Genomic DNA, 13,121 nt, shown 5'->3' on the forward strand with positions numbered 1-13,121 from the left:
GGGGCAAGCAAATTACTGTCCAGGGGCCGCATCTGGCCCTTCAGACGATTTAATCCAGCCCTCAAGCTCCAGCTGAGGAGTGGGATCTGTGGCTTGCCCCACTCCAGCTGAGGAGCAGGGTTGGGGGCTTGCCCCACTCCATGCATCCCGGGGCTCTGCATGGATTCTGGAAGCAGCAGCATGTCCCCTTCCCTCCGCCTCCTACACATAGGGTCAGCCAGGGGACTCTGCACATTGCCCCTGCAGCTCCCATTGGCTGGCAACTGCAGCCAATGGGAGCTGCAGGGGCAGCATCTGTGGACAGGGCAGCACACAGAGCCTCCTGGCTCCGCCTCCATGTAGGAGCCAGATGGGGGACATGCTGCTGTTTCCAGGAGCTGCTTGAGGTAAATGCTGCCTGGAGCCTGCACCCCTACCCCACCCTGATCCCCCTCCTACCCTTTAAACCTCTCAGTCCCAGCCCAGAGCACCATCCTGCACCCCTCCCCCCAAATTGTCTGAGCATTCATGGCCCGCCAGTCAATTTCCATACTCAAATGTGGCCCTTGGGTTAAAAAGTTTGCTCACCCCTGGCTTACAAGGAGCTCAAACCCCAGCAACACAATGCATGCATGTTTCCTTCTCCCCAGAGATATGCTGCTGATCTGGGAGCAAAGTCCCAAATTTAAAGAGATGAGGTGGAAATGCACAGCTCTAGCATTTCAGTCAGCATTGTGTAAGAGATACATTTAAAGAAAAGGCTCAGAACACATAAAATATGATATACCTTGTCACACTCCTCATGACAACATTTAAAACAATTACAGTGATTAACTACTGCTATACTGCATGTGTAATTTTAGAATGCTTCCTCCCTCCAATAGCTGGGTTTGCAGTGGGTGGAGTTTGGGGGAAGGGAGAATCTGAAAGAAAGTATCCTTCTAGGGGGTGGAATCACCTGTGGCTGGCTTCAAGGGAAGCAGCCACTGTTGGAAGAGGGGGGTTTCTGCATTAAAGTATGTTGGATTTTTGTACAGTGTGGTCTTGCCTCATTGCTTTGGAAACCCCTGTACTAGAATATGTTGCACAGATACAGCATCGTGCTATGTTTATATGTAATAATAGATCATATTCATTTTGTTTATAATTCTTTGGTGGCTGGTCCCAATGGTTTGGTCTAATGGTTGCTTTTTGCCCTGCTTGACCTTCTGAGCACGTGCACCTGGAGGAAACACCCTCACACTATTCTTTGTGGCAAGTTAGCGGACAATATGCAGGCTATTCCTTCTCCTCCTGACCGACTATGGGCCTGGTGCCCAGGAGTATACCATGATGAGCAGGGCCAGGTGTGGGTGGCTGTGCTCAGGAAAGTAAGTCAGTTGCTCTGCCATGCAGATCTTCCTTTGTTTTGCCCTGGATATTTTGTGTGTTTCATGGGTTCATGTTTTCCACTTGTACCAGTGCTTTCTTTCTCTCTTACACTTGCTCTTTAGGATCCAGAGACGGGCATCCTGCGGGCCAGGGTGCGAGCTGAGCAGGTCCTTCTGGGGGATTCCTGGACTCAGAGTCAGTTCCCCCTCTCACCCCTACCCCATCTCTGGCAGTGGTGCTCTCGTGGGCTTTACCGTGCAGTTGGGGGGATAGGAGAAGATGAATGGTGGCTGGAAAGCCATCAGGTGGTAAGTTAAAGGTTCCAGGGAGAGGGGGAGTAGCTAGAGAGTAATACCACGAATAAACGTGCAGTTAGTTCACTAATCTCCCTGCAACCCAGGGCTGTTTCTTCAACCCCTCTCCAAACAATTGTCACCCCTCTTGGCTCTGGTTTAATATAAAAAAGATCTCTAATACATAGAGGAAATCCTCCTAGCATAAGGCTTTCCCTTCCCCTCAGGTTTGGATCTATTCAGTGTTTTGTGTCCCCACTCTGCCTCCCTCTAGCCCTGAGCTGTCTGCAGGTGTCTCTCATCTGTCATCAGGTGGCTTAACAAGCAGCAGTGAGTCCCCATCATGCAGTGAGTTCCACATGGGCAGTCACAAGTCCCCTTGGAGTCAGTGGGTTGCCTTGCAGGCACAATGCCTAACTGTCTCTGAGCACACTAAGAACTGGGCCTTAGCTCACTGAACACTTCTTGTTAGCCATTTCCCTCCCTGCTAACCAGGTGGTTGTGTAATGGGCCAGCAAGGTTGTCTAACTCATCTCACTACTTTTTTTTCTTTCTTTCTCTCTTCCAGGTCTCTGGTGTTCCAGAGATACTTCTCTGCCAACTACACAGATGAGGCCATAGCAAAGTAAATATCAGAGGCTGGCAGCACTTCTTGGGAGCAGGCCTCGTTTGAGAGTTTTCAATATATATACTTTCTAACTTTTTTGTTCTTTCTCTCATTTTTTCTTTAAACAAGGTGACATGGATAAAAGGAAGATGCATTTTTTAAAAAAATGTTCAGTAGTGCAGTATTACTACAAATCTGTTGTTATAAAATGTTTATTAAAAATATAACAGGAGCTTCCTACAAATGGTGAAGATGAAGTACTTTATTCCACTGATCACAAAATGAAAGCTATTTTTTTGGGGAGTTACAAATAAAAACAATTTATTTTTTTTTGCCTCCTTAGATGTGTCTTGTTCATTATTGAGGGGGAATCAGGGTGGGAAGGAAGCAAAGCTAGAGAACTGCAGAGGACAGTCCCTGCTTCTTTTGTAGCTATGTTGTAACAGTGCGAGTGAGCTTGACAGGTCTCTTAAGGGTGGGCTGCCATTGTGGGATAGCAGTCTGCAACGCTATAAACTGCTAAAAGAGAAACCTCTGATGTTCTCAAGTTAGCTTCAAACAAAAAAATGCATCACATTAAAAAAAAAACAACTATCCAGATATTGTGGTTCATGACTGTGCAGAGATGCTTGTTATTTAAAATGGTCAACACAACAGGTCATGCTGGAGACCTGATCTTGTCATCTTGTGGATGACCACATTATTTTCAAAACAAAAAATAAGGACAGTTATCCCAACGAGTGCACTGGCAGGGAAAGCTCATGGTGGAGTTAAGATCTCCTTGTAAAGGAGACTGGGTGAGAAAAGTGGTGGAGCGTTTGCCTACCCTTCCCTCTCCTACTATAGTAAATTATTCCTCACTGTTTCTTGCTGCACTGTAAATTTGACATCAAAACAAGATATGAAGGAGGGCTGACTTGGGGACCCTCTATACAGAGTGGGGCTGATTGGAAGGCCTTGTGGAAAGATAAGACTAAGTAAAAAGGTGATAGGCCTTCTAGAAAGGAAGGCTTTGAAATGCAAGTTCGTTCACTCAGCCTGCTGTCATTTTTAGTGCTCACCTAGACAGTAGCTTCTTCGGGTAGCCAGTTTACAGGGGCTGGATAAACCAGGACTAAATATGTTTTGTAAAAGCAATAGGCATATCAGGACAAACCCTGAAACTAGACTTTGCTAGTGTAAGGATAACCAGAGTTTTGGTCTGGACCACGAGGTGTACATGTGCAGGGCATTTTTCTTCTTTCTTATTCTAGACTTGTGGTCCCAACCCACTGGAATTCTCCATTAGGTTTTCAGAGAGTAAGATTCCTGTAAATTTCAATACACTGCAGCCTCAAAGGGCACCCAGTTCAGCAAATTACTTAAGTACATAGCTAACCTAAAGAACTTGAGTAAGATATTTACTTTAATGGGGCTACTCATGCTTATGCAGCTTGCTGAATCAGGCCCAGGAACGCAGCAGAAAGACATGCAGGGGAGCATAGAGATACATTGCTTCTGTAATCTTTCCAGGCAACAAATCCCTTGGTGTCCAGCAATGAACACACTTTTGTTATCATTTGAAGGGTCAAGAGGCCAACATATATAAAAATGACATTTTGAAACTTAAAACTTGATTTATATTTGATATCACTAGACTTGATACATTTCTTTTCAAAGGCCGTATATACAGTGCTGGCCACAACAGATACATGTGCAAAAACATGGAGGAACGTGCTCCTGCGGTCTCACAACCAGACCCTTTATTCACTTGTGATTGCTGCCATTTTGGCTAGCATCATGATGTGAACCAGGGACAGACAATCAAAAGCAGGAATCACTGCAGCTTGTGCTAAAGAACCATAGTTGGGGCCTCGCATTGTCTGTGGAATTCATAATGCTCACTGACCAGTGGTTACACCTACATGCACGTATGAGTATCTGTTTGCACATGCAGTTTCTCAAATGTGGATGTGCAAATTTCAGTGGGGATTATACAATGCTGGTATTTTTAGCTTGTGAATGGCTCATAGGGAGTTTATCATTATGCTATGAAATAGATCGTAGTTTACCAGAGCTGCTGTGAATATTTGTACACACAAAAACAATTTTTGCAGGTGCAGAAGTTGTCTAGTTTTGAAAATTTAGCCTTGATGTTGAAATGACTAGCTTTTCCCTTTTATAAATCCCAGACAGCAAAAATGCCAGACTGTGTAAGGAGTCATGTGGAGGGCTGTACAGTAGCCGTAGTCTGACTGTAATCAGTACAGTAGGATCCTATATTTATCTGAAATTCTGCCATTTGGCTACCTTGACTATTTGATTTACCTTCCATTCTTCCATATTCCTTAGATCCCTGTATTAATAGTGGATGGCCCTAAGTGCTGCTGCTTCTGGCACTAGTGAGTTGCAGACAGTGTGTGCCTGTGAGGTAGGGCAGTCATGATACAAAGAAATAACATTTTTCTCTTCCCTGGAAATAATTATATAAAAAAAAATCCGACTGAAGGGATCAGACATGATACTGCTGTGTCACATAATGATTGAAAGTCAGATCTTATTTGATCATCCTTTTCCTCCTAAGGCATGGAATGCCTCAAAAGAAGGGTTTTCAGGGTTAGACATCAAAGCTGAATTTTTGTGAGGGACATTTTAGGTCAGCTGGGGATAATAATAGTTAACAACCTTTGTAAAGTGTTTTGAGATTTACAGGGGTACCGTACTCTATATAAGCTGTACATCTTCATCTCTGTTGGTGTTCTTACCTTATTTTTAATGAAATACAATTTTAATTTTAAAAAGAGTTGCTCCACTGGGCTATGTAATATGGCAGTGCAGACTGTAAAACAGAAATGATGTTTTTGTAAAACTCATAAGTTAATATATATATATGCTAGAGTATTTTAATGTGAATACAATTTTTTTGTTTAAGACCAGGCTGGAAGAGCAGGGCTCTTTTCCTGGGCCCTGTCTCTTTAAGGATTAAACTTCTGCAGAAGGGGTCAAAAGGGCCACAGCTCTGGTGAAACACGGTGTGATTGCGTTAGAGTTTGGGGTGCTATTGGAAGAACGCTCCTGCACTGGGGCTCAGGCAAGCTGTGTTTGGGTTTTTGTTTTTATTCTACTTTAATACACCTCTCTGTTTTTAAAACAGCCCTTGGTCTAGGAGTGTAACATGTCATAGTCAATATATTTAGGGGGTCATTGTCAAGGTTCTTAACCAGAATATCAAAAGACTGTATTTTAAGTGTGCCCTTGCCTGAGGGTATGTCTAGACAGTCTGTGGCAGCAAGCCTCCAAGCCTGGCTCGCACTGTAGTGCTAAAAATAGCTATGTAGACTTTGCAGCTTGGGCTCTGAAGCCTAGGGAAGGGTGGGCTTCAGAGCCTGAGCTGCAACTTAAAAGCCCTGTGGACACAGTTATTTTTAGCACAATGGCACAAGCCAACATCCCTTGACCTGGGCTCAGAGGCTTGCTGCTGCTGGCTGTCTAGACATAGGGTACATTTCTACAGACCCTCAAAGGTCTTGCTTTGAGGATTCATTCTATGAAAACAAGGTGGAGCATGTATCCCAGGAGTCAGCAACCTCTGGCACGCGGCTCACCAGGGTAAGCACCCTGGCGGGCTGGGCCAGTTTGTTTACCTGCTGCGTTGGCAGGTTCGGCAGACCACGGCTCCCAGTGGCCGCAGTTCGCCGTCCCAGGCCAATGGGGGTGGTGGGAAGTGGTGAGAAGCCGCAGCCAGCACATCGCTTGCCCATGCCACTTCCCGCCACCCCCATGGGCCTGGGATGGCGAACTGCGGCCACTGGGAACCGCGATCGGCCGAGCCTGCCGACACAGCAGATAAATAAACTGGCCTGGCCAGCCAGAGGTTGCTGACCCCTGATGTACCCTATGGAGGTAATTCTACACTGCAAATCAGGAGGCGCAATTGCAGCACATGTAGCTGTTTGTGAGCTAGCTTGGATCAAGCTACTTTAGCAGTGAAGCTGCAGTGGCATGGGCTAGCTGCCCAGATACAAGCCTACCAAGTGCTGTCTACACTAGAGCTGGAGCTGTAACCTCCAACTTGGAGAGACATACCAATGCTAGCTCAGATTGAACTAGCATGCTAAAAATAGAAGCATAGCCAGCAATGCAAGCAGTAGGAAGGCCTAGCTGTCCCCAGTGTGATCCCTTCCAGGACCGTAGGTACATATGTGGTAGCTAGCCCATTCCACCACAGCTTCACTTTTATTTTTAGTGCACTAGCTCCATTATAGCTAATGTGTATGTCTATCTCAGTTAGAAATTTCACCTCCAGCTCCTGTGCAGACATAGTCTAAAAGAGGTACAGCTTCTGTACTGCTTTTTATACTATGAATCTCAACAATAGCCATGTGCCCCCTTAATATTTATTTTTAAAGAATGGTAGCATAAATCAGCTTTTTGAAAGAAAATGTGTAGGATGAATCCTGAGTTTCGGATTCTTTAGGTGGAACCATTGTGAAGAGAAATGAAGAAAACCTTCCAGAATGTCTTGATACAGTGCTTGTCTGCCTCAGTCTGCAGAGAGACAGACTGCTTGATGATGGTACTGTTATTCTTTTAAATGATATGAGAATGGTGAAACCTAATGATGACAATGTTGATGTCAATATTTTTAACTCTTCTACTACTGATCATTAAGCAGAGCCATTGGGACTGTGAGCAGAGCTTGAGCAGACTTCAGCCATGTTCTCTTTTTGATCCAAACTAGATTATTGCATATGAATCCAACATTCTCTCCTACCATGTCTTAACTAAACTTCTGGCTCATTTTTCCTTCAGTGTCTGTCTCTGATCATTTTAAATCCAGGTATACTAAGTGAAGTCAATGGAAGTGTCATCCACATAAGGACCACAAGATTGAAGCCTTGAGTGTATCAAAACTAGGAAAGGAGCAGAGAATGGTGACCTAGAGATGTGATAGCAATTGCCGTCAGCACACATGGGCACATGCCAGTGTCTGGTGCTCTGGCACTATCACCAGAGGAGGCATAAACTAAGTGCCTTTCTGTGAAATCAAGTTGTCATAAACAGATAGTTAAGGGTTAATGTCTCTTTTACCTGTAAAGGGTTAACAAACAGGGAACCAAACACCTGACTAGGGGACCAATTAGGAGACAAGATACTTTCAAATCTCGGTGGAGGGAAGCCTTTGTTTGTGTTTTTGGGGTTTTGCTTTGTTCTCTCTGGGTTCTGAGAGTAACCACACGTACCTACAGGCTCTCTAATCTTCTGTTCAAATTTAGTAAGTACAAAAGGTAGAAAGGCGGTTTAGTCTTTTTGATTGTTTTTTCTTTATTTGCAAATGTGTATCTGGCTGGTAGAGTTTTAATGTGTATTTGGCTGGAAGTATTTTAAATTGTATTTCTGCTGGAGGAGGCTTTTTCTCCAGTTTCTAGAAGCTGACAGACCCTGTAATATTCCATCTTGAATTTACAGTGATTTTCTTTATTCTTTTTTTCTTTTATTAAAAGTTTTGCTTTTAAGACCTGTCTGATTTTTCCCCTTGTTGAGGCTCAAGGGAATTGAGTCTGTACTTAACAGGGAAGGAGAAGGGAGGGGGAGAGAAAGGGGGGGAACCCACCTGATTTCTCTGTGTTGTGATTCAAGGAGTTTGAATCATGGTGATCTCCTAGTGTACCCAGGGCGGGAAAGATCTGGGAGGAAGAAAGGAGAAGGGGGAATCCCTTTGTTTAGATTCAAGAAGTTTGAATCACAGTAATCTTCCAGGGTAACCCAGGGAGGGAAATCCTAGGAAAGGCAACGGTGAGGAAAGGGGTTTACTTTCCTTCTGTTAAGATCCAGGGGGTCTGGGTCTTGGGGGTCCCCAGGGAAGGTTTTGGGGGGACCAGAGTGTATCAGGCACTGGAATTCCTGATTGGTGGCAGCTTATCAGATCTAAGCAGGTAATTAAGCTTAGAGGAATTCATGCTGGTACCCCAACTTTTGGACTCTAAGGTTCAGATTGGGGAAAGATACTATGACACAAGCCAGTTAAACTATAAGGTGCTCTAGCATGACAACTATTGCAGTTGAGATTATATGGAAACACAAAGGTTGTTTGAGTTTGCAAGAGACACCATCCTCAGACAAAGGTCTTCTGAAAGGGCATGTTCTTGCAATCTGACAAAAAAGCAGAGGGAAAAAAGACAGATTTCATTGTTGCTGACAGTAGAGACCAATTCTGCGGGAGAGAGTTCCAATTTAAATAAGTCAGTATCCAGGAAAGGTGAGCCAGATGAAGAATGTTTCTTCTGTGAAATCATTAGTTACCTACTGCTGTGGGCTGGAGCCACTCATGTCACCAAATAAAGTAACACAGCTTCTCTGAGTACTGACAGCAAGAAATATTTCACTAAGAAAACAAAATCCAACTGAAGAAACAAAGAAGCCAAAGATAAAAGTGGCAAACAGAGACAGATCTTCAGCTTATGTAAATCTGTCGTGAAGCTGCGTCAATTTACACCAAATGAGGATTTGACACAGTAAGTTTAAGAAGTCTTTCTTTTGATCATCATGAAAAGCAGTATTGCAACATACTCCTGGGCACTACATCTGAACAAATCACATAGGGAATGAAAACAAATCCATGGAGATTTGTAAAAGTTGAATATGTGTTGGTCTTAAATAGCTTACAAATGGGATCTCTGATGTTATAAAAAAAATGCTGTGTGAACTCATTCTGTGTCAGTAGAGGGATTCCTACATGCAGCCAATATAAACACTAGCTAAAATAAGACAGTTCCTGTGCAATGAACTCGCCGATAAAATGTCGTCTCCTAATAGTTACAATTAAATAGTACTTTGGTCAGGAAAAATGTGTGTGTGTTTGTCTGTCGTCTTTCAGCATTCTTTCTAAATACAGTGCTGAAGTTCATAAACCAAAGGAATCAGTCTATCTTTAAGATGTTTTGGCTTCTTATAAAGAAAACAGCTCTTGCAGAAGGTAATAAGTACACAAAATTGAACTAAATGCATAAAAATGTAAAGATAGCTTTTAATAATATACGACTGCTTAGTTATACTAAGGGGAAAGTATTTTGCTTATAGTAGGCAGATTGCTCTACTACAGTTTTAGTAGGGCTCTTGCACTTCCAAATCATTTCTTGACTCTCTTCTGTTCTCTTATTTTAATTTCTTGCCTTGTATTCTACTGTTTTCTCCTGCTTTCCATAATCAGAGGAACTATGTGTGAACCTGTTGAAAAGCATTTTATTTTTCATGGAAAGAAGAGAAGTACTAAGAAACTTGATGATAATGTTCCTCTGTGTTTTAGCTTTCCGAAGAGCATCAGGCAAAAACAGTACAGTAAATCTTAAAGGGAAGAATTTTTTATAGATTCATAGATTCTAGGACTGGAAGGGACCTCGAGAGGTCATCAAGTCCAGTTCCCTGCCCTCATGGTTCTGTTTGAGGTCTATACCAGTAACTCTGCTACTCAAGACGGTACTTGAATGGATGAAAAGCTATGATAGGAAAAAATATTAGTTGTGTCCCACTTTAGAGATAGGAAAGTGTCTTAACTCACCATGCTGTCATAATGAAAATAATATGGAATAAATGTAATTAAAGTAAAACATTTGAGATATACAAAGTCTCAAAAATTAAAAAAAAATTTAAAAAAGTTGTAAATGAAAGAGAGAACGAACGAATAAGGCATCTATGAGAGCATAAAACAAGAAAAATGGAGATGTGAAAGGGAATTTATGTTCATACCACATGACATGACTATCAAAAGAAGGAACAAAGCATGAAAAATAGAAGGGAAAATACGCAATACAAAGGAAAGAGGAAAAAGAAGCAGTTAATTATAACTGATCCTTAGAGGAGGGATTCGGTCTAGGTGGGTGTTGGGGTGGGGGGTTGAAGTCCAAATCTGTCAGCACCACCATGTAATGGTGATCTAGGCTGTAACACCCGGTGGCAAGAGTCAGTGGCTAAGAGTAGGGGAACCCGGACCCCCCAGGTTCCAACCCAAGAAGACCCTGTGAATAACAGCTCACATATGTGGCCAAAGGGTGCTTGTTCCTTGGGCCACTTCCTACCCTGGCTTCAGTTCCCCCATCAGAGCCACTGGTCTGCTTCTGGATTTCTCCTGGAGTTCTCTCTGATCACACTCTTGAAGGTCTTCCTCTATCAGCTATGGCCCGTCGTTCCCAGCACCCTCAGGTGAAGGGCCTATGGGATTTTAGCTGTGGGTCCTGTTCTTGACTATGTGGAGCCCTGGCAGCTTCTCTGCAAGAGCTTGCAGCACACAACTGCTCCGCTGCTCTGTTTGCCCAGGCTGAGCTGAGCTGCTGTCTTTTGAGCCCAGCCTCCAATGTGAGCATGCTCAGCAGGTGCAGCTGGGCAGGGTTTTCTGGGCCTAGAATTGTTCTTTAACCCTTAGTTCACCAGTGTGGCATTTCTATACCCATCACACACTCTACCCTTCAGGCTAGGGCCCAACAATGGGCCTTCCTCCTTCTCTCCTACTCCCTTCCAAGAAAAGAAATAACATTGTGTGTGCCCTTTCTGGGTGGTGGAGCCCCTGGAAGTCATAAGGCTGCAGTGAGAGGTACCATCTCATAATCCAGGTATTGGTGTCCTTCACGGAGTTTAGCTGCAGAGGGGACGTGGTCCGTGACAAGTAAGAAGGAATTCCCTAGTAGATAATAGCATAGGGTCTCTATTGCCAATTTCACAGCCAGGGCCTCCTTTTCAATCACTGAGGAATTCATCTCCCATGGGAATAACTTCCTACTCAGCTACAACATCGGCTGTTCCTCGACTCTTACCTTTTGGGACAACATGGCCCAAGATCCACTTCTGACACATCCGTCTGAAGGTAAAAGGCTTTGAAAAATTGGGGTGGAACAGAACTGGCCCCTAAGTTAGCTGGTTCTTCAAAGTTCTCAAGGCCCTGTCACATGCCTCTGTCCATTGCACTTTCCTGTGGCAGGTACTTTTTACCAGGTTGGTAATGGGGGCTATTGTGGCAAAGCCAGGTACAACCCACCTATTATAGCTGACCAGGCCTAGGAAACATTGCACCTACTTCTTGGTTGATGGGGGCAAATAGTCATCAGTGCCTGGACCTTATCCACCAGGAGATGTAGTTGGCCCAGCCCCACAGTATACCTGAGGTACCTCATTTCTTTCTGCCCAAAGTGGCACTTGAGTGGAATTGTGGTAACCCCTGCGTTCTTGAGGGCTTGAATGACAGCAGTGATGTGCTGTAGATGGTCTTCCCAACTGTAGCTATAGATGACCATGTCATTAATATAGGCATGTACTGGTCAAGGGGCCACAACACCTGACCCATCAGTCTCTGAAAGGTAGCGGCCACTCTGTGGAGGTTGAAGGGCATGGTCATAAATTGATAGAAGCTGAAGGGAGTATAGAAGGCTGTCTTCTCCTGGGATGCCTTCATCACGGGAATTTGCCAGTATCCTTTGGTCAAATCCAGTGTGAAAATATAGTTGGTGCTCCTCAGTATCTTTAGTAGCTCATCCACCCAGGGCATTGATACACATCAAATCATAATATCACGCTGACTTTTCTAAAGTCTATGCAGAATCTCATCAAGCCATCGTGTTTTAGCACCAGCATGATAGGGCTCCTCCACACTCTGTGGGACTCCTCGATGACCCCCACGAGTTCTGGAGTTCTTCATGGACCACTCCCACATCTTCTTCAGCAGAGGGACTTTCTGTTCTAGCATCATTCCGATGCGGTGATGAGTTACATGCATCCTCCCTAGGAGGGCCAAGAACACCATGGGAAAGGCCAGAGTCAGTTGCAGTATTTGGCCTGCTATCTTGGGTTGAGTTCCAGTGCTATTGGCATGGGGGTTGGGTCCAGGGATGTCATGGCTTGAGGTCCTAGTTCTGGTTCCAGTGGGTACAGAGCTATCAGAAAGTCCTTGTGCGCCTTCTAGGCCTTCAAGAGGAGGATGTGATAAATTTTCATGTCCTTCCATCTCCTGGGCTGACAAATCTCATAGTCAACTGTCCCTACCTTCTTACCACCTCAAATGGTCCCTGCCACCAGGCCAATATTTTTGACTCAGATGTTGGGAGTAACAATAACACTCTGTCACATGTTTTGAATGTCCGCAGTTGTGCCCATTTGTTTTAAGTACATTCCTGGTCTTGTTAGGCCTTCAAAAGGTTTTCCTTAGTGAAGCCCCCTAGTGTTTTCAGATGTTCTTATAGTTGGAGAACATTACGGCACTGAGCCCATGACCTGGGACTCCTGTTCTTCCCAGGAGGAGGTCCGAAATCCCCCTGCTGTCTATCATACAGAAGCTCAAATAGTGAAAACCCCATGGAAGCTTGGGGGACCTCCTATATGGCATATAGCAACTATGGTAGCGGTCAGTCCCAGTGTTGAGGCTCCGTGTCAACAAATTTCCTCAACATGGCCCTAGGAGTCCCATTGAACTGCTCCACCAGCCCATGTGTCTGCAGATGGTAGACCGAAGTCTTGACGGCTTTGACCCTCAGCAGTTTACACAATTCCTGCATTAGTTTGGGCAAGAAGTTGGATCCTCCATCCATCAGTATTTCCCTTGTATTCTGACCCTTGACAAGATCTTCATGAGTTAATTCGCTATGGTGGGGCCATTCATTGTGCATAGCAGGATGGCTTTGGAGTACTGCATGGCATATTCTGTCATCACTAATATATAACGGTATCCCAATGCACTCTTATCCAAGCGACTCGCTAAATCAATTCCTACTTGTTCAAAGGATATGCCCACTAGTGGGAGCAGACTCAGGGAGGCCTTTGGCATTCCTTTGGTCCCTGCCATCTGGCATTCAGGGCACAAGGCACAAAAATGATGCATCTCTTTGTGGATGCCTGGCCATGAAAATCTA

General features: G+C 44.3%; 1 protein-coding gene across 1 annotated transcript; it reads left to right on the forward strand.

Annotated features, from left to right (window-relative positions):
• The first annotated feature begins 1,250 nt into the window (after positions 1–1,250).
• On the forward strand, positions 1,251–2,256 carry LOC127050329 (protein p13 MTCP-1-like). The gene is made up of 3 exons (XM_050952199.1): positions 1,251–1,349; positions 1,473–1,658; positions 2,212–2,256. The coding sequence occupies exons 1-3, from the start codon at positions 1,251–1,253 to the stop codon at positions 2,254–2,256; spliced, it is 330 nt and encodes a 109-aa protein (XP_050808156.1).
• The last annotated feature ends 10,865 nt before the right edge of the window (positions 2,257–13,121 follow it).

Source organism: Gopherus flavomarginatus, chromosome 1 (genome assembly GCF_025201925.1).
Source record: "Gopherus flavomarginatus isolate rGopFla2 chromosome 1, rGopFla2.mat.asm, whole genome shotgun sequence".
In the NCBI taxonomy this organism is placed as follows: Eukaryota; Metazoa; Chordata; order Testudines; family Testudinidae; genus Gopherus; species Gopherus flavomarginatus.